This window comes from Phyllobates terribilis, unplaced genomic scaffold, assembly GCF_046119375.1.
Source record: "Phyllobates terribilis strain yellow unplaced genomic scaffold, ASM4611937v1 Scaffold_7__3_contigs__length_470593459, whole genome shotgun sequence".
NCBI lineage: Eukaryota > Metazoa > Chordata > Amphibia > Anura > Dendrobatidae > Phyllobates > Phyllobates terribilis.
The window spans coordinates 245,649,335-245,671,870 of NW_027362767.1; the positions used below are offsets into that span (position 1 = coordinate 245,649,335).

A 22,536-nucleotide genomic window follows, 5' to 3' on the forward strand; every position below is an offset into this window, starting at 1 on the left:
AAGCGAGAGAGCCACAGGGCAAGGGAAAGTTCCAAGGGGAAGGAAATCCCCTTCATTCTGGGGGTCCCAGATGTGATAGCCCATCCTTGTGCAATAGTGGGCAATGTGGAAGAATAACAATATATCAGAGTAATCACAGACACATTGAAGGAATCACACAATCTCATTTAGGAAATTTACACTTTAAAAAAAAACAAAAACATATACATCCCTCACAGCAAGTATTGTTATATGGCAGCACATGAGGTCATTGGCAGGTAATGGTAGATCTCAGCAGTTTTGACATTAGACTCCAGTAAAATTCCCCCACTCGTGGTGGTCCAGTGTCTTTTTGGGGGAAATTTTTTGTTATTGTTTTTTTTTTTTTTTTTTTTTTTAAATTGCTTAAGACTTTGCTGTCCCCTACTGGTCAATAGAGAAATTACATTCAGGCTGGAGTTTGACTGGACATATTATCCTTGGCTAGGAACTTGTTATGGTTCCCACTGATGAAGTGGATCCTTTAACCTCAGTTGATTTGACTCTGTCTAAATTAAGAAATCTCCCTGTTCTTCACTCCAAACGCCCCCAAATCAGTTAAGATATCATTGTCGATGCTCCCGGTATGCTCTTCCTAGTTTGTATTTGCTGATTTGTTTCCTGGGAAGTATATAACATACCAGGGTGACTGTGAATCTGATATAGGAAAAATAACCCCTATATATATGACCCATAGGGGAGTGTGGACGTCATTACATGACCCAATGGATTTTGTCAGACTATTTTATTTGCACGTAGGTGCCCTGACTTATTTGGGGGGGGGAGGGGGAGAAGGATTGGGCATATTAAATTTCAGTGTCTGATCCTTTTGATCTCAAGGAAGATAAGCTGCCGTAGGTGTCTCACCGCAGCTCACTGCCCTCTCCCCATTGAAAAACACGCACGGTCCGCCGGCCCACATCTATTATGGGCACCTTTAGTCAGGGCAGGACAACCCTTTAAAGGTATAAACTGATTTTGGTGGCCACTGTTTTGCAGCCTTTCACAGAGAAAACTCTCTCCTTCTCAGGGTGATAGGACATTTCTTCAGCAATTTTACTGACGAGTTCTTCATCTATGGTTCTGCCGCGTTGACGAAGCTCCGCTCTCACGCACATCTTCACGTGTTTCACTTCCAGAGGAAAGAACGGCACAAAGACATCAATCAGATTTCTGTCTATCAGACTACTGTGCCAGAATCCGCCTAAAGGGGAAAAATATTCAAACTGGTGATCCAAGGGGCATAAAAAGTAAAACCGTAAAGCCAAGCAAAATATCTCTCATTGAAAACACATGCACACTCGGCTGAATCGAGCATACATGTACATGGGGATCTAAAGCCTATGGGCATCAGCCTGAATTACATGAATCCTCCTAGCACATTGCTCACACGTTATCTCACTTACTCTTTTTGTTGAAGGAATGCCTTGATAAATGGTTCTCCACCTCTGACAGTTTAATGTCTTCTCTCTCCTTATTATTCCTCCAGAACTCCAGTGCCAGCTCTGTAAGCTTTTCTCCTCCCGTGTTACTGTAACATACAACACATGAAGACTGAAGGAGCCGACATATGCAGCCATATACAGAGGTTATGGGGCAACTGGCACAAAATCCCAGAACATGGTACTAGAGGGGTCTCAATGGCCGACCATCACCAAAAAAAAGACACCAGTATCATAAATGGAACATAGCAGATAGGGGCTCTTTTACAGATTTTACAGTCTTATCTTCGAGGTCACCGCCATCATTGTATTTCCTGCCATGGGCACCCAAGACATTGCGTTAGGTGACCAGTGCCTGGCACTATATGTACCTGTACAAGTGCCAGTACAAGAGCTAAAAAAAAAACATATAACATGTCTAAGTGTACCTCAGAAATATGAATATGCATTTTCTGAAAGATAACCCATCCAGTTCATCATAGTAATCCAGGTAAGGCTTGATGACGTCAATGAGGCCTGGAGGCATCTTGTCCATCTCATCAAATATGAAGATCGTCCTCTCACATTGTTTTACTGTTTCGTAGATACGTTGTTTTAACTTCTCCTGTGACAACAAGGAGAATAAAAGTTATAGCCTTCAGATACATGAGGTCCAAATCATCAACCACAACCCCGCTCACATGCCGATGTTTGCAGCCGGTGTGGAAATAATTTCCATGTCAATGATTTGCCCCATTGAATGACAATTGGACTAATCCTCATCTTCTTCACAAACCAGCAGCAAATCTGTTGCAGAAATTCAAGGGTCAGCCTTGGAACAGGGCCGACATTAGCGGCAGGCAAACTAGGCATTTGCCTAGGGGTCCCACTCCCCCAGGGGCCCTAAGCCAGTAGCATGCTGCTAATAGCACACGGCCACTATGGGGTCCATGAGTCAGGGGGCCTGGAGCCCCTCCCCCAAATTGCGCATTCAACTATATCAGCATCATAGATGCCGATACAGTTGAAAGCAATGATCAATAGGAGAGTGTCACATGACGCTCCCGCTCACATCATTCCCCATCGGTGTCTGACTGAGCGGGTGCGATGACATCACTTTATTGCATGCCACGCAAAGCCAGGCAGTGGAGCTGCTGAGAGACGTGCTGTAAAGACCAGAGCAGCTGGGGAACGAGGAGAGGTAAGTATTGTATTTTTTTTATTAAATCAGTGATTACGTGGTGGACATAATACTGGAGGACTATGGGGCTGTATTATACTATATGTACTCAATGGGGCTGCATTATACTATAAGTACTCTATAGGACTGCATTATACTCTATTGAGGACTATGGGGAGTGTATTCTACTATATGAAGGACTATTGAGTGCGTTATACTAAGGGAAGTGCATTATACTATATGGAGGACTACGGCGAGTGCATAATACTGTATGGAGGACTACGGGGAGTGAATAGTCCTCCATACAGTATAATGCACTCCCCATGGTCCTCCGTACAATATAATACACTCCGCATAGTCCTCCATATAATATTATGGGGAGTGTATTATATTATACGGAGGACCATGGGGAGTGCATTATACTATATGGAGGACTATGGGGAGTGCAGTATAGGAGGACTATGGGGAGTGCATTATACTGTATGAAGGACCATGGGGAGTGCATTATACTATATGGAGGACTATGGGGAGTGCAGTATAGGAGGACTATGGGGAGTGCATTATACTGTATGGAGGACTATGGAGAGTGCATTATACTGTATGGAGTATTATGTGGTGTGCATTATACTATATGGAGGACTGTGCATAGTGTATTATACTATATAGAGGACTATGGGGAGTGAATTATACTATATGGAGGACTATGGAGTTTGCATTATACTATGTGGAGGAGTATGGGATGCATTATACTATGTGGAGGGCTATGGGGTGTGCATAATACTATGTGGAGGACTATGGGGTGCATTATACTATAAGGAGGACTATGGGGTGCATCATACTATGTGGAGGACTATGGGGTACATTATACAATATGGAGGACTATGGGGTGCATTATACAATATAGAGGACTATGGGGGCAATTATACAATATGGAGGACTTTGGGGTGCATTATACTAAACAAGCAAAATGCTGCCTATTCATCGAGTGATTAGATTATTTATGTCGAAACAAAAATTCTTGTTCTCAGCAGCACGTCGCCTGGTGAAAACTGCAGATGTGCTGCTGATAATATGATGTGTATGGGGACAGATTGATCTGTTAATGATTGTTCTGTCCCCATCATTCTTCGTCAGCCGGTGTAAAGAGGCCAGGAAACAAGCGCCAAACGACTTCAATATTGTCGATTACGCTCGTTTTGCGGCCTGAACTCACGCATGTAAATACAACCGAAATGTTTGTGTGTGATGGTGGAATATGTGAGCATTTGGAGCCCCACTTTAAACTTTCGCCCAGGGCCCCACTTTGTCTAAAGCCATCCCTGCCTTGGAAACATATGTCGACACGTTAACCTAAAATACCCTTTGTCAGACGCACTTTGTAACCCATGGCAAAACTTTTCAGAAGTTCTCTCTTGTCCTTATTTCCCAAAGGAAAACATCCAGGTAGAGTATCAGTAATCCCAGCATTTTATAGGTATACACAACAACAAAATTGTTCAAACTAATAGAAGCAGGGTCAGCCTTATGCCATGATAGGGTGTTGTCCATTGTTTTTTCTTTAAAAAAAAAGACAGATTTTGATTAAAAATAAATAAGTAAAAGTGATACTCACCTCACTGATCCTTTGCCATTTCTGTTCCAGCTCTTCCCGGGTTTCCCATTGGCCTCCACTTCCTGGTCCCTCTCGACAGACAGGAAATGACTGCTGAGCCAATCACTGGTCGCAGTGGTGATCTCTCTGAGCCAGTGACTGGCTGAAGCAGTGATATGTCTTTGTATAAGGATAGGAGTCTGGCTGGAATCTGGGCAGCATTGGAACGGGAGTCTCAGGGAATCAATGGGATCAGTAGTGCTTTTTATTTTTTTAAACATTTTTTTTAATAAAATCTGGATGATTCCCTATTTGCACTCTCTTTACATAGAGTATAGTCATACAGAAATTATAAGCAACCCACAGTATGGTGCCAAAATATCACTGCTAAACAATGGTCCTATCATCCTATGGGTCATCTATATAGTTACATAAAACATACGCTGTGTAATACTATACTACACAGTGCCACACATGGCAAATACCACAAATAAATGGTGACCAAGTAACAGCCGCATACAAAAAGTAATCCAAAAACACTGTTATATAATTAATGTTAACATATGTGGTAGTCACAAGCAAAGGGTAGTCTTCCTCTCCCACAGGAATGGCTGCAGGAACCACACATGGTACCTACACCGAATACAGCTCTGGCTAAAACTGAAGACACCACAAACTAAATAAAGAAGTAAAAAAAAGCCCAAAAAGGAAGACGTTTTAAAAATTATACAAAAAATGCGGACATTTCCTGAAGCCGATTCCGCTTAAAAAAAAACTTGATGGTTCACCCAAGTTTGAAAAACATTGTGTGCACATACCCTCAGGCTTCTTCTTACCTTCACTATATTCTCTTCCTGGGAAAAATGATGTGTAACATCAAAAGATTGTACACACTTCTTCCTCCGATTCACTGCGGGATAGATATTCCTGACCAGGATCTGGCTAACGTGGTTCTTGCCGCCACCAGTCCAGCCATGAAAGGAGAGAACCAGGGGCTTCTTAGGATTGGTGTTATTCAAGAAATCAGGAACGGCCTTGAGGACCACCAGCTCCACCAATTGCTGCCCAAATACATTGTCCCGGTAGTCCTTCTTCAGAGCTAAAATAAATAAATAATGTAAATATACAAAAGTATGAGAATTAGGACATGTGCAAGTGACTTTTTTAGGTGGACCAAACCATCCGGTTTCAAGCAGAGGACGCTTCAAGAAACTCTCCTTCTCTCAGACATTTTGCAAACTTGAAGCATAATTTTTTGCATTTTTTTGTAGTTTCCTGTACGCTTTGTTAATGTTTTTTTTAGCACTTTTACTGTGTTTTGTGTGACTTTTTTTACTGCCATTTTTCAGACATTTGATTTATAATTCTAGTCAACAATGCAGAAAACGCTAGAGGTTTTTGAAACAAGAACGCTGACAAAATGCTCATGAAGACGCCCTACTACCTTCCATGTAAAGGTGGGGAGTGTCTTCAGAGTGGAAAATACCTGAAAAATGTCACTTCTTTTAACCACTTGGCTTTTTTGGAAACCTGAAGCGGTTAAAAGATGCTCAAAAGCCTGAACATGTGTAACGTGGCCACGTGGGAGGCCCTGGTCTTTTCCTGTGATGCCCCGGCACGCTAAATGAAAGAATGGATCCTGGCAGGGTGATGGTGTTAGTGCTGTATGGGCCTTGTGCCCATGCAGGCCACCTTTAGCCGATGGTGTTGGCTGGCCAAGACCACAAATTCCACAGATTAATAAAGAAGACTTCGGTTCAAATATGGGGACTTTACTGATCCTGATACAGGTTATGTATCTTTCCTCTGTAGGCTACTCCAAGGCTCTGTAGCTTATCTGGTTAGTCTCTACGTCGGCACAAGCCAGTGTGAGGCAGTGACCGGGATCGTATACGAGGGACGTTATATATCCGCCAGAATGTGTACAGAGACCTATTAAATCCATTGGAGTGCATTGCAGTCACAAACTCACCTGCGGCTGCAATGCAGGAGTGAAGGTGAGCATGGACCTGGTCAGGCTATCTGGCTAAGGCAGATTAAGTAAAACCCGGCAGGGCCTTCATTTCTTGGAGGAGGTCACAGGAGGCAGTGGGGCGGCCTACTTCCTCCAACCCGGGTTTTCCAGTGGTTCTTGCCACAGGTTCTTTAAAAACCCTGCACGAAGGATTAGTCTTGTTCTATGTTGGAACCTGCTAGGAGGATAGCAGGAAACCTCAGCAGGATTGAGGGTGGCTGAACCCACGCCTGGGAAGGCTCTGCACCTGTCAGGCTCTGAGCGGCCCGGCCCACGGCAACCGTTGTTTAAGGACTCGTGTTAACCCGGCTGCGAACCGGAGGACTGTTCTGTTTACCCGTGAGTTGCTGAATAAAGCTGTTTATGTTGGACTTACTTGGGTCACTGCCTCAGTTACTGCACGGTGTGAACACCGCCGCCTTACATCAGCTTCTGGGCTGCAGTCTTGATCAGCGAGTTTCTCTCTACTCGCTCAGCGGTTTCACGTCCTATCCCTATGGTCACCCTGGACCTCCCGCTCGGGATCCTCACCAGTCCAACGCTCGCAGTCCCCTCTGGGAACTCCTTCAAGATTGTTGGAAGACCATTTCCGGTGACTACTTCTTGAAGCTCATCAAGAGAATGCCAAGAGTGTGCAAAGCAGTCATCAAAGCAAAAGGTGGCTTCTTTGAAGAACCTAGAATATAAGACATATTTTCAGTTGTTTCACACTTTTTTGTTAAGTATATAATTCCACATGTGTTATTTCATAGTTTTGATGCCTTCAGTGTGAATGCACAATTTTCATAGTCATGAAAATACAGAAAAATCTTTAAATGAGAAGGTGTGTCCACACTTTTGGTCTGTACTGTATATATATATCTCACACATGCATACAAAATGGGGAATATAAGTAAATAAGTATTTGATGAACCGCCGACTTTGCAAGTTTTCCCAACTACAAAGAATGGAGAGGTCTGTAATTTTTATCATAGGTACAGTTCAACTCAGAGACAGAATCAAAAAGAAAAAAAAACAAAAAAAAAACAGAAAATCACATTTTATCATTTTTACATAATTAATTAGCATTTTATTGCATGAAATAAGTATTTGATCACCTACCTGCAACTTGCAAACTTGGAAAATCGGCAGTGTATCAAATACTTATTTTCCCCACTGTATATATATATATTGTTGGCGGCCAACAGGGAGGATACTGGATGGAGTGTACAGTACAGACCAAAAGTTTGGACACACCTTCTCATTTAAAGATTTTTCTGTATTTTCATGGCTATGAAAATAGTACATTCACATTGAAGGCATCAAGACTATGAATTAACACATGTGGAATTGTATACTTAACAAAAAAGTGCGAAGCAACTGAAAATATGTCTTATATTTTAGGTTCTTCAAAGTAGCCACCTTTTGCTTTGATGACTGCTTTGCACACTCTTGGCATTCTCTTGATGAGCTTCAAGAGGTAGTCACTGGAAATGGTCTTCCAACAATCTTGAAGGAGTTCCCAGAGATGCTTAGCACTTGTAGGCCCTTTTGCCTTCACTCTGCGGTCCAGCTCACCCCAAACCATCTCGATTGGGTTCAGGTCTGGTGACTGTGGAGACCAGGTCATCTGGCGTAGCACCCCATCACTCTACTTCTTGGTCAAATAGCCCTTACACAGCCTGGAGGTGTGTTTGGGGTCATTGTCCTGTTGAAAAATAAATGATGGTCCAACTAAACGCAAACCGGATGGAATAGCATGCCGCTGCAAGATGCTATGGTAGCCATGCTGATTCAGTATGCCTTAAGCTTTGAATAAATCCCCAACAGTGTCACCAGCAAAGCACCCCCACAGCATCACACCTCCTCCTCAATGCTTCACGGTGGGAACAAGGCATGTAAAGTCCATGCGTTCACCTTTTCTGCGTCGCACAAAGACACAGTGGTTGGAACCAAAGATCTCAAATTTGGACTCATCAGACCAAAGCACAGATTTCCACTGGTCTAAAGTCCATTCCTTGTGTTCTTTAGCCCAAACAAGTCTCTTCTGCTTGTTGCCTGTCCTTAGCAGTGGTTTCCTAGCAGCTATTTTACCATGAAGGCCTGCTGCACAAAGTCTTCTCTTAACAGTTGTTGAAGAGATGTGTCTGCTGCTAGAACTCTGTGTGGCATTGACCTGGTCTCTAATCTGAGCTGCTGTTAACCTGCGATTTCTGAGGCTGGTGACTCGGATAAACTTATCCTCAGAAACAGAGGTGACTCTTGGTCTTCCTTTCCTTGGGCGGTCCTCATGGGAGCCAGTTTCTTTGTAGCGCTTGATGGTTTTTGCAACTGCACTTGGGGATACTTTCAAAGTTTTCCCAATTTTTTGGACTGACTGACCTTCATTTCTTAAAGTAATGATGGCCACTCGTTTTTCTTTACTTAGCTGCTTTTTTCTTGCCATAATACAAATTCTAACAGTCTATTCAGTAGGACTATCAGCTGTGTATCCACCAGACTTATGCACAACACAACTGATGGTCCCAACCCCATTTATAAGGCAAAAAATCCCACTTATTAAACCTGACAGGGCACACCTGTGAAGTGAAAACCATTTCCGGTGACTACCTCTTGAAGCTCATCAAGAGAATGCCAAGAGTGTGCAAAGCAGTCATCAAAGCAAAAGGTGGTTACTTCGAAGAACCTAGAATATAAGACATATTTTCAGTTGTTTCACACTTTTTTGTTAAGTATATAATTCCACATGTGTTAATTCATAGTTTTGATGCCTTCAGTGTGAATGTACAATTTTCATAGTCATGAAAATACAGAAAAATCTTTAAATGAGAAGGTGTGTCCAAACTTTTGGTCTGTACTGTATATCTCTCCCAGAAAATTAAGCTGGGTGAGATATTAAAACTGGGCAGTATTAGTTGGTGCAGCAGCTTAGCTAAACCGTTTTATGATAATTCCGGGCCGGGTTTTATTGGAGTGATGAGGAGGATTTAGTGGTGGGACTTGTCACTCCCACTCCCGCTCCAGTACTGAAGGATTAGTCAGCTCAGCTGAGAGAGGTTGTCTCATTACAGACACAGAAAAGGCTGAAGGAAAAGCTTCAGAGTGTCACAGCCACCGTACTGATATGATGCGCTCCTGAGAAGGAAATGCACAGCGGTTAAATGTGTTAAATGCCAAGTTGCTGGTGTTACGCACACGCCCGGACTGACTAGCGTGAGCATGATTAGTGATCCCACTGGACCATGAACCGAGGAGTGCCTGGAGGGGCGTAACTAAGTATCAACTCGGTCCGACCAAAGTCACACGGCGGCTCAGTCGACTCAGGAGGAACCGAGCAGAGGGAGCAGGTGATACTCCAGGTCAGACCCCGGTCACAGCTGTTGACCCACACCAGGGAATGCAGGAACAGGCAGGTTAGGCTGGCATACAGACAGGTGGGTACTGGCAGGCACGGCTGGTATGCAGACAGGTGGGTATTGGCAGGCACGGCTGGTATGTAGACAGGTGGGCACTGGCAGGCACGGCTGGGATGCAGACAGGTGGGCACTGGCAGGCACGGCTGGCATGCAGACAGGCGGGTACTGGCAGGTAGGAGCGCAGGCAGGATAGGGACCAGTACAGACTGGGACACAGGAACGGAGCCGCAGGTGCGGTAGACAAGCAGAGCAAAACCCGCAGATGCGGTATACAAGCAGAGCAAAACCCGCAAGTGCGGTAGACAAGCAGAGCAGAGCAAAACCCGCAGGTGCGGTAGACAAGCAGAGCAGATCAAAACCCGTAGATGCGGTAGACAAGCAGAGCAGAGCAAAACCCGCAGGTGCGGTAGACAAGCAGAGCAGAGCAAAGCCCGCAGGTGCGGTAGACAAGCAGAGCAGAGCAAAGCCCGCAGGTGCGGTAAACAAGCAGAGCAGAGCAAAACCCGCAGGTGCGGTAGACAAGCAGAGCAAAACCCGCAGGTGCGGTGAACAAGCTGAGCAGAGCGAACCCACAGGTGCGGTGAACAAGCTAAGCAGAGCGAAACCGCTGGTGCGGTGAACAAGCTGAGCGGAGCAGTGCGAAACCGCCGGTGCGGTGGACAAGCAGAGCGGAGCGAAACCGCAGGTGCGGTGGAGAAGCAGAGCAGAGCAAAACCGCAGGTGCGGTGAACAAGCAGAGCAGAGCGAAACCGCAGGTGCGGTGAACAAGCAGAGCAGAGCGAAACCTCAGGTGCGGTGAACAAGCAGAGCAGAGCAAAACAGCAGGTGCGGTGAACAAGCAGAACCAAATACACACAAGGTACTTACAATGAAGTAGCGAGTGTACACAAAACTCACAAACAGAAGTTCAGAGACAACGAGTTGGAGTTAGGTGCAGGTTCAGACACTGCAGGAAAAGGGAAGGTTCCGACATAGAGAGAAACAGGTAACGGGCTAGAACACAGTTCAGACAGGAACAGAACCAGGAATAAGATACAGGAACGAGCCTGGGAACTCAGCCCCCAGGGTGGCGGAGACAGACTAGAAGTCACAGATACAGGTAACAGGCCTGGGTATACAGCCCCGAGGGGCGGAAACAGACAAGATACAGGACAGGTGGGCACTGGCAGGCACGGCTGGCATGCAGACAGGCGGGTACTGGCAGGTAGGAGCGCAGGCAGGATAGGGACCAGTACAGACTGGAACACAGGAACGGAGCCGCAGGTGCGGTAGACAAGCAGAGCAAAACCCGCAAATGCGGTATACAAGCAGAGCAAAACCCGCAGGTGCGGTAGACAAGCAGAGCAGATCAAAACCCGCAGGTGCGGTAGACAAGCAGAGCAGATCAAAACCCGTAGATGCGGTAGACAAGCAGAGCAGAGCAAAACCCGCAGGTGCGGTAGACAAGCAGAGCAGAGCAAAGCCCGCAGGTGCGGTAGACAAGCAGAGCAGAGCAAAGCCCGCAGGTGCGGTAAACAAGCAGAGCAGAGCAAAACCCGCAGGTGCGGTAGACAAGCAGAGCAAAACCCACAGGTGCGGTGAACAAGCTGAGCAGAGCGAACCCACAGGTGCGGTGAACAAGCTAAGCAGAGCGAAACCGCTGGTGCGGTGAACAAGCTGAGCGGAGCAGTGCGAAACCGCCGGTGCGGTGGACAAGCAGAGCAGAGCGAAACCGCAGATGCGGTGAACAAGCAGAGCAGAGCGAAACCTCAGGTGCGGTGAACAAGCAGAGCAGAGCAAAACAGCAGGTGCGGTGAACAAGCAGAACCAAATACACACAAGGTACTTACAATGAAGTAGCGAGTGTACACAAAACTCACAAACAGAAGTTCAGAGACAACGAGTTGGAGTTAGGTGCAGGTTCAGACACTGCAGGAAAAGGGAAGGTTCCGACATAGAGAGAAACAGGTAACGGGCTAGAACACAGTTCAGACAGGAACAGAACCAGGAATAAGATACAGGAACGAGCCTGGGAACTCAGCCCCCAGGGTGGCGGAGACAGACTAGAAGTCACAGATACAGGTAACAGGCCTGGGTATACAGCCCCGAGGGGCGGAAACAGACAAGATACAGGACAGGACCTGGCAACTCAGTTGCACAGAACACACCGAATAAAAGTGTTGCTCACGCACCTCCTACTGGGTAGAGGGGGTTTAAGTATCCAGTGACTCACAGCAATAGGCTGGGGAGGCATTAGGAGTGCACACACAGTAACTATAAGAATCAGGCAGTAGCCGCTCCGCCGCCCTAAGCAACCAGATAAGAGACACAGCAGATACTGGAGAAAAGTGTGCAGCCTGGATTGATAGGTAAGATGGCAGTCTTGCATGGTGGGAGGTGGTAAGCCATGCCAGCACGCCGCCAGGGATGTTACAGTACCCCCACCCCCTTTACGCCCCCTCTTCTTCAAGCCTGCAAGGATTTTCTGCAGAGAATTTGGAGGCCGATCCTTCTCATCAAGAAGATTACCTCTTCTGTCCACTAGAGGGAACGAAACTGGTCTCACCATCTTGGTGACTAGGATGCTTCCTCCCATCGAGCCATCCTCAGCAACAGATGAAGTGAGTGAAGTACCAGGAACAAGACACAGGAAAGTCTCTCTCCATTTGTTAATATCGGATAGCACCCCAAAAGATTCACAGGACAACTGGAGATCCTCCACCGGGTTGGAGGGGTGCAGAGACTCGGGGGTAACCACCGCCTTCACGTACACTTTGCAAGCTTACTGGATGAAGTGGGCAAAGTACCAGGTACAGGATGCAGAAAAGTCTCTCTCCATTTGTTATCAGATAGCACCCCGGAGGATTCAGGAGGCAACCTGAGGTCCTCCGCCTGGTTGGAGGGGTGCAGAGACTTGGAGGTAGCCACTACCTTGATGGACTTATTGCCAGATTTGTTAGAGATGGAGGATCCTTGCTTAGCCACCAACTTCAGTCTGGTTTCTGAGATGACACGTCTGCGAGTCGGGGCGGTGCCTAAAGCCAGATCATTGGTACAATCGTCGAAACTGTGTGGGGACAATGCCTTCGCTTCCCTTCCTTCGGAGATTTCAGCGCACAGCGAGTCAGCGACTAGCAGGTCTGGTGAAGAAGAAGAAGACACTGCTGACTGTCCTGAAGATATGGGACACCCCTTGTACCTCAGCAGTCCCCCAGGAAACACCATGCAGGATCTCCAGACCCGAGCGGGCACTAGATCTCTCGGCTCTGGACGACCTGTGGGTAAACCAGACAGCACCTGGAATGTGAACTTCTTCATGTGTAATGCTCCAATCTGGAACTTAATTTATACCGACATATTTTGACTGTTTCTGAGTAGGGCTCGTCCTTCCGCTGACAATGCCCAAACCGGATTCTGGAGTTGTCAGACGAGAATCAGACACCGACTCTTCAAGGCTTTATGCCCGAAACTTCTGGTTAATATAGGCCTTCACTTGCCACGGAGACAGTCACGGTCATCTGTGGAGAGGAAACACTAACGCCAAGGGCAGCCTCTCCTACAGGCCTAATGTCTTGGGATTCTCCAACCTTCGCTGGACAAAGACCGTCAGGGTGTCCCAAAAATCCGCAGTGGGACCGCAATCCGATTTTGTGACTGAGTTCCGGCCTCTGCTTTGCCTGACGAACATGGTCATCTTTCATGGATTCTGTGTGGGTAGCTGCCTCTACAGGCTGGGGAACAGGAGGTCTTTGGGAGGACAGAACCTGGAGTGACTGTTTACCCCTACGCCTTGCACGTCTGGACTGCCTCTTGAGGTTGGGAAGAGAAGTATTCTGTGGAGCATAGTCATCCTGTGTGGATTCTGTGTGGGCAGCAGCCTCTTCTGGCTGGGGAACTTGTGGGCTACCTACACGCATCACCCATCGGGACTGCTCCAGGATATTGGGAAGGGAAGCTTTAGCAGAAGCTTCAGGGTTAGGGTCATCGAAGACCATTAGAAAGGCCACCAGGAAGGCCTGCAGGTCAGAGTTGATAGTATCCCATGCTCCCCATAGGGGGGTGATCCAATTCAAGGCATCACCCGCTAAGTAGGACATCATGAATGCTACTTTAACCCAATCAGTGGGAAAATAGTGAGCATAGAATTGGAAATGCAGTATACATTGCTCCACAAACGCACGGCTTTGTTTTGGATCCCCATAGTACCGTGGTGGATCCGCAGGAACGAGTGCTGATAGCTCCTTTTGGGCTGGTGCGTAAATTGCCTGGACCTCAGCTTGAGAAAAAATTTTTCCTTGGTGCACGTATTCGCCAAACAAGAATTCAAATGTCTCCGAGAGCGAAGGGCCGTGGGGCTCAACGGGGACCATAGCCTGAGCAAATTGTTACGCACACGCTCGGACTGACTGGCATGAGCATGATTAGTGATCCCACTGGACCATGAACTGAGGAGTGCCTGGAGGGGTGTAACTAAGTATCAACTCGGTCCGACCAAGGTCACACGGCGGCTCAGTCGACTCCGTGAACTAGGGAGGAACTGAGCAGAGGGACCAGGTGCTACTCCAGGTCAGACCCCGGTCACAGCTGTTGAACCACACACCGGGGAATGCAGGAACAGGCAGGTTAGGCTGGCATACAGACAGGTGGGTACTGGCAGGCACGGCTGGTATGCAGACAAGTGGGTATTGGCAGGCACGGCTGGTATGCAGACAGGTGGGCACTGGCAGGCACGGCTGGCATGCAGACAGGTGGGCACTGGCAGGCACGGCTGGCATGCAGACAGGCGGGCACTGGCAGGTAGGAACGCAGACAGGATAGGGACCAGTACAGACTGGGACACAGGAACGGAGCCGCAGGTGCGGTAGACAAGCAGAGCAGAGCAAAACCCGCAGGTGCGGTAGACAAGCAGAGCAGAGCAAAACCCGCAGGTGCGGTAGACAAGCAGAGCAGAGCAAAACCCGCAGATGCGGTAGACAAGCAGAGCAGAGCAAAACCCGCAGATGCGGTAGACAAGCAGAGCAGAGCAAAACCCGCAGATGCGGTAGACAAGCAGAGCAGAGCAAAACTCGCAGGTGCGGTAGACAAGCAGAGCAGAGCAAAACCCGCAGGTGCGGTAAACAAGCAGAGCAGATCAAAACCCGCAGGTGTGGTAGACAAGCAGAGCAAAGCAAAACCAGCAGATGCGGTAGACAAGAAGAGCAGAGCAAAACCCGCAGGTGCGGTAAACAAGCAGAGCAGAGCAAAACCCGCAAGTGCGGTAGACAAGCAGAGCAGAGCAAAATCCGCAGGTGCGGTAAGCAAGCAGAGCAGAGCAAAACCCGCAGGTGCGGTAAGCAAGCTGAGCAGAGCGAAACCGCAAGTGCGGTGAACAAGCTGAGCAGAGCGAAACCGCAGGTGCGGTGAACAAGTGAGCAGAGCAGAGCGAAACCGCCGGTACGGTGGACAAGCAGAGCAGAGCGAAACCGCAGGTGCGGTGAAGAAGCAGAGCAGAGCAAAACCGCAGGTGCGGTGAACAAACAGAGCAGAGCGAAACCGCAGGTGCGGTGAACGAGCAGAGCAGAGCGAAACCGCAGGTGCGGTGAACAAGCAGGGCAGAGCAAAACCGCAGGTGCGGTGAACAAGCAGAACCAAATGCACACAAGGTACTTACAATGAAGTAGCGAGTGTACACAAAACTCACAAACAGAAGTTCAGAGACAACAAGTTGGAGTTAGGTGCAGGTTCAGACACTGCAGGAAAAGGGAAGGTTCCGACATAGAGAGAAACAGGTAATGGGCTAGGACACAGTTCAGACAGGAACTGAACCAGGAATAAGATACAGGAACGAGCCTGGGAACTCAGTCCCCAGGGTGGCGGAGACAGACTAGAAGTCACAGATACAGGTAACAGACCTGGGGATACAGCCCCCAGGGGCGGAAACAGACAAGATACAGGACAGGACCTGGCAACTCAGTTGCACAGAACACACTGAATAAAAGTGTTGCTCAGGCACCCCCTACTGGGTGGAGGGGGTTTAAGTATTTAGTGACTCACAGCAATAGGCTGGGGAGGCATTAGGAGTGCACACACAGTAACTATAAGAATCAGGCAGTAGCCGCGCCGCCGCCCTAAGCAATCAGACAAGAGACACAGCAGGTACTGGAGAAAAGTGTGCAGCCTGGATTGATAGGCAAGATGGCGGTCTTGCATGGTGGGAGGTGGTAAGCCATGCCAACACGCCGCCAGGGATGTTACAGCTGGATGGCCAAGTCCCCCGCATACATTCGTGGTAGCGTGAGTCAGAAGTACGGTGTGTTAGTTAGCGCCTAGCTGTGCAAGTCTTTGTTGCATTCTGGTTTCCTTACTGTTTGTTACCCTTTGGCTGAAAATAAAGCCCCATGTTTTTCTTATCCCCTTTCTGACCCAGGGCGTATTAGTACGTATCTGTGCCCTGGGCCTTATGGGCCTGATACGTATTTATACGCCCTGGCGATTTCGCCCACACACAAGCGGTGCGGGCAAGATCGCCGCCGGGTGTCAGCTGATTGTCACAGCTGACACCTTGTGCTATGTGCAGGGAGCGATACTGCATCGCTCCCGGCACATTAACCCCCGAAATGCTGCGATCGAAATCGATCGTAGCATTCCGGTGGCAAGAGGAGGTAAGGGCGATACGTACCTTCTCTGCCAGCGTCCAGCGGCGTCTGAATCCGGCCCCGGATGTTGCCATGGTGACCCGACGTCATCATGACAACATCCGGGTCACAAGGAGGCAGGAAGTTGCTTTGGTCATGCGCAGTGCACGACCAAAGTAACTTCTCCCTGTGCAGCGCTGACAGGCAGCATGGCATAGGGAGCTGCTGCTCTCTATGCCATGCAGGCGATCAGGCTACAAAAAGTGAAAGTCCCATAGTGGGACAATGTGAACAAGTAATAAAAGTGTCAGAAAGTGAAAAAAAAAATAAAAATAAAAAAAATTGTAAAAATATTTAAAAAAAAAAAATAATAAAAAAAAATATATATATTGTACCCATAAATAAATAATCTTATAAAACAAAACAATAAAAGTACACATATTTGATATTGCCGTGTCTGGAACGACCTGGCCTATAAGACTGTCCCACTAGTTAACCCCTTTAGTGAACAAGGTAAAAAAAAAAAACGAAACATAAAACGATGTTTTATCATCATACCGCCAAACAAAAAATGGAATAAAACGCGATCAAAAAGACGAATGTAAATAAAAATGGTACCACTGAAAACGTCATCTTGTCCCGCAAAAAACAAGCTGGAATACAGCTCCAACAACAGAGAAATAAAAAAGTTATAGCTCTCAGAAAAAAGCGATGCAAAAACAATTCTTTTTTCTATAAAATAGTTTTTATGGTGTAAAAGTGCCAAAATATAAAATAAAAATGCGGTACCGCTGTAAACGTACTGACCCGAAGAATAAAGCTACCTTATCAATTTTACCACACGCAGAACGGCATAAAAAAAAAAAAAAAAAAAAAAAACAATTCCTGAATTGTTGGCTTTTGTTTATTCTGCCTCCCAAAAATCGGAATAGAAAGCGATAAAAAAATGTAATTTGCCCAAAAATGATACCGATAAAAACGTCAACTTGTCCCGCAAAAATCAAGCCATCACATGACTCTTGTCGGCCGAAATATGGAAAAATTATAGCTCTCAAAATATGGCGATGCAAAAACTAGTCTTTGCAAAAAAATGCGTCTTTTAGTGTGGGACAGCTGTCAATCATAAAAACCCAATATGAATCTGGCATCGCTGTAATTGCACCGACCCAAAGAATAACATTGTCTAATCACTTATACCACACGAGGAACGGCGTAAAAAATAACCTTTAGGGTTAGGGTTGTGCTAGGGTTAGGGTTGTGCTAGGGTTGTGCTAGGGTTTGGGTTAACGTTGGGCTAGGGTTAGGGTTGGGGTTAGGGGTGGGGTAGGGTTGGGCTAGGGTTGGGGTTTGGGTTGGGCTAGGGTTGGGGTTGGGCTAGGGTTAGGGTTAGGGTTGGGATTTTTTCAGAAGTAAACAAAAAAAAATGACGACGATATGGCGACTAGTGAGCGCAAGTACTCGCTACTTGAGTTTGCATCGGGTGCTTGGGTATGCACCGAGTATGGCGGGTGCTCGAGTGACATGCTCGAGTCTCCTCCCCAAATGTTTTGCAGCTGTTATACAGCCAAAAAAACCTTGTGGGGATTGCCTGCCATGCACGAGCGATCCCCGCATGTTTTTTTTGTGTGTCTAATAAAAAAAACATGCGGGGCAGGGACTCGAGCATGTCACTTGAGCACCCGCGATACTTGGTGCATAACCTAGTACCTGATGCAAACTCTAATAGCGAGCACTTGCGCTCAAGACTAATGACAACTTATTCAATATGATGACCTAATGTTATCAAATTCTGTGTCGTACCTCTGGGTTCAAAATGTTCACTATACCCCTTGATAAAATCCTGGAGGGGTGTAGCTTCCAAAATGGAGTCACTGGGGGGAGGGTGGGGTGGTTTCCACTATTTAGGCACATCAGGGACTCCCCAAACGCAACCTGTTACCATTGTGAAAATGCAAAATTGGGGGCTGAAAAACATTTTTGTTGAAAAAAAAATGTGAAAATGTTATTTTTACGGTTCAATGTTATAAACTTCTGTGAAGCACCTGGGGGTTTAGGGTGCTCACCACACATCTACATAAGTTCCCTAAGGGGTCTAGTTTCCAAAATGGTGTCACTTGTGGGGGTTTCTGCTGTTTCGGCATGTCAGCGACTTTTCAAATGTGACATTGTGTCTGCAACCTATCCCAGCCAACATAGCGCTCCTTTCTCTTCCGAACCCTGCCGTACACCAAAGCAGTGGTTTTCCCCCACATATGGGGTATTGGCTTACTCAGGAGAAATTGCACAACAAATTACATGGTGCAATTTCTCCTGTTACCCTTATGAAAATGCAAAATTGGGGGCTGAAAAACATTTTTGTTGGAAAAATGTGAAAATTTTATTTTTACGGCTCAATGTTATAAACTTCTGTGAAGCACCTGGGGGTTCAAGGTGCTCACCACACATCTAGATAAGTTCCCTAAGGGGTCTAGTTTCCTAAATGTGGTCACTTGTGGGGGGTTTCCACTGTTTAGGCACATCAGGGGCTCCCCAAATGCAACATGGTGTCCGCTAATTATTCAAGCAAATTTTACATTCAAAAAGTCAAATGGCGCTCCTTCCCTTCCAAACCCTGCCGTGCGCCCATCAGTGTTTTTTCCTCACATATGGGGTATCTGCGTGCTCAGGGGAAATTGCACAACAAATTTTGGGGTCCATTTTTTCCTGTTACCCCTGCGAAAATAAAAAAAAGTGGGTCTAAAATAACATTTTTGTGAAAAAAGTTAAATGTTCATTTTTTTCTTCCACATTCCAAAAATTCCTGTGAAGCACCTGAAGGGTTAATAAACTTCTTGAATGCGGCTTTGAGCACCTTGAGGGGTGCAGTTTTTAGAATGGTGTCACTTTTGGGTATTTCTGTCATAAAGGCCCCTCAAAGTCACGTCAAATGTGATGTGGTCTCTAAAAAAATGGTTTTGTAAATTTTGTTGTTAAAATGAGAAATCGCTGGTCAACTTTTAACTCTTATAGCTCCCTAATAAAAAAAAAAAAATTTGTTCCAAAATTGTGCTGATGTAAAGTAGACATGTGGGAAATGTTATTCATTAACTATTTTGTGCGACATATCTCTTTGATTTAAGGGCATAAAAAATTAAATTTTGAAAATTGTAAAATTTTCAAAATTTTCCGATTTTTTCACAAATAAACGCAAGTGATATCGAAGAAATTTTACCACTATCACGAAGGACAATATGTTATGAAAAAACAATCTCAGAATCAGGGGGATCCGTTGAAGCGTTTCAGGGTAATTACCTCATAAAGTGACAGTGATCAGAATAGTAAAAATTGGCCTGGTCATTAACGTGCAAACCACCCTCGGGGGTAAAGGGGTTATATGGACTGTGTCTGCCCATGTCACTGCCACGCCGCCCCACAACGCACTGGCATATTACAATATAATTCACATGACTCGATTGGTGTCTTCAGGGGTAGGAATTAGACAGCACAGTCCACCGCCCTTACACATTTGCATGACAAGTCGTTTTTAACATAGAGAGTAACATTTTAATACTTTCAAGAGTTTTCTGAGAGCTTTTTCAAGAAGCTTTGGGAGCGGACCTGCTCCAAACCAGGCGACATGGTCAAATGAGATCTTGTTTTATTCCATTTATTTGAGGTGGAATGATGAAAAATGTTTCTACTATTGTTGCTCACTGTTTGGTGAAAACTCATATTAACTTTTATACTGTAGATCAGTATGATTATAGCCAAGACAGATATACAGTCGATTGCTTTTATAAGTTTTATTGGTTTTAAAAAAAATAAACTTTGCCAGATTTTGACATTTCTTTTAATCAAATTTTTAACCCAATCGCTACTTTTTATTGGCACCATATTTGGCTAAATACAAATTTTTATTCCTTTTTTGTATTTTATTGGGGAGGCCAGATGACCAAAAAAAACAGCAATTTTTTAAATTTTTTTAAGCATTTGCCAAGCGGTGTAAAACGTATAATAATGTATAAATACATATATATAAAATAGACAAATAAATATATATTTTTTGAAGCTTGGAATTTTACAAATGCAGCAATACCAAATATCTTCACTTATATATTTTTGTTACAGATGGAAAAAAAATATACATATTTGGTATCACCACAATTGTACTGAACCAAACAATACTGAAAAACACATTAATAATTCTATAGGGTGAACAGTGCAAATTTTAAAATGCAAAAATATAATGGTGAAATAAAGTAATGGCTATGTGAATGTAGCAACAGCAGCAAAAAAAAAAAACAATTACATGGTCCTAAGGACCAAAATAGACCATGACAATCTGAACTTTAAAGAGGTTGTAACATGTACAGTATACACAGACGAGCAAAAGGGTAACAATGTTTTGAACTTTTGACTTTCAGGCTCCATATCTCACCATCCACTACTGCTTCCAACGTGAGACTACCATCACTTTATAGACAATCATCTTGGCTATCTCATACATAAATATGACTTGCAGCTATTTAGCATATGATTAGTTATGCAGATTCTTGTCATGTCACTGCATTGTTACTGTTTTGCTCCTGGTGGTGTAAAAATCTTTTTCTTCCTGTATATGTAGCGCGCCAAGGGCTCGGTTGCTACAGGGGTATTGCACCTCAACCAGAGGTGTGATATTCCACTCCCAGGTAAGGATGGAGTGTGGACCAGGGCTCAGTTAGCTGCACACACACACACACACACACACACACCATTTCCGGGGGACAGCTCGACGGTGTTCCCAGATGCAGGCACAACTGACCATGTCCCTGACTGGAGTGGGGAGGGGGGAAGAGAACCCAGTGGTGTAGGAGCAGAAAGGGGACGGTTTCTGGAGCACAGGAAGGAGCTCATTGGGTGCAGGTCGCCTGAGCTCAGACACAGAGAAACAGATAAAAGGTGGGAGCCATCTTAGGGGAGTTAAGTCAAGTCAGTCAGAGCAGGAGGGAGAGAGAGCTGACAGGGAGCCGAGGCTCAGCCTGAGCTCAGCTCCACGAGGCAGGCCTAGAGAGAAGGCCGGGGCCAGAGAGGAGAAGAGAAGAAGGAGAAGGAAGGAAGGAGAAGAGACAGAGGAGTGGAAGGACTCCAGAAACAAGAAGGCAGAAGGGACCCTAAGAGAGCAGAACGGACAGCAACCGTTGCATACCCCATTACACCGGGTGGAAGGGTCAGGCTGTGGAAAGGTACCGGATCCCTAAATTGGTGGAGGCGAATCTACCCTCAGCCAAGAACCGGAGGTCGTGATCATTTATTGGTGCGACCCCCAGCTAAACCAGCTAGGAAGGCACCATATAGGATAGCGGGAAGTGAAGGCCAACGCTTACCCGACACGGTCCGCGGTAGCTGGACAGAAGTCAGGACACTGGTGGGGCACGAGAGGCCAGAGAAAGGACAAAAAGGGGGTCCTGTGCCATACTCATGAATAGCCTGGGGGTTGACCGAGCCCCTCACCTGGTGGACGCAGCACGGCTTGGGCAGTCATTGCTGACAGAAGTGACTTGGATAACAACTGTGAGTAAAAGACCCTGGACTGCATCATTGGACTCTGTGTGATTTCTGCTGCGCCTGCACCATCACCCCCAGCATCCACTTACACTGCCCTGAGGCTACACTCTTCCTGTGGGGAGTTATCCTACCCCTGTGCTGCACACCAACATCAGCCTCAGCGGTCTGCCTCGCAGCGGCGGTTATCTCTGACCGCAATCCACGGGTGGCGTAGTCGGACATTTAAAGCACTGATTGATAGACTGCCACAACTTGGTCTGACTACCCTGAGCCACGGGATCGGGTTGCCACTACTACCCCCAGCATCGTACAGAAGGCCCGGTTCCGGGTACCCCATGGCCCAGGGGGCGAGTCATATACTACAAATTACAACCTGTTCTCACATTCCTTAATAGCTCAATGTGTTATCAGGTTGATTCTCGAGCGAAAGGTCACTGGTTCGAATCGAGGAGCAGCCATGAAGAAGATTTCCCAAGAAAAGAGAAACAGCATCATCCAGCTCATCGATAGCAGTCTCTCGGCCAAGAAAATTGCCAAACTGCATCATTTGAGTGCCATGACAGTAGGAAGAATACAAAATGAAGTCTCTGTCCATCCTTCCAAACCCAAGAGGTGAACGACCAGGCAAAATATCGGAGTCAACAAGTCGGCTCATCACAAGGTCTATCAGTTCTGGTGTGACAGACACAGCAGTGGAGGAGGCTTGTATGCTTCGTAATAGTGAGATCACAGACATCCATGCAAGCACCGTGTGATGCACGTTATACAAGTCTAGAATAGTGGCTCGAAAAAAGGTGA

The 22,536-nt window shown here is 46.3% G+C and overlaps 1 protein-coding gene across 2 annotated transcripts in view; it reads right to left on the reverse strand.

Annotated features, from left to right (window-relative positions):
* Positions 1 to 197: 197 nt before the first annotated feature.
* The window catches only part of LOC141154354 (torsin-1A-like), a 35,867-nt gene continuing 13,528 nt past the window's right edge, over positions 198 to 22,536 (reverse strand). The window contains exons 3-6 of one of the 2 annotated variants that reach the window (XM_073640111.1): positions 5,047 to 5,309; positions 1,889 to 2,064; positions 1,425 to 1,549; positions 198 to 1,222 (exon numbers count right to left, since the gene is read on the reverse strand). In XM_073640111.1, coding sequence (XP_073496212.1) covers positions 978 to 1,222; positions 1,425 to 1,549; positions 1,889 to 2,064; positions 5,047 to 5,309 — 809 coding nt within the window. In that variant the 3' untranslated portion in view covers positions 198 to 977. The remainder of the gene's footprint in view (positions 1,223 to 1,424; positions 1,550 to 1,888; positions 2,065 to 5,046; positions 5,310 to 22,536) is intronic. The other variant, XM_073640110.1, reaches the window with a different exon arrangement.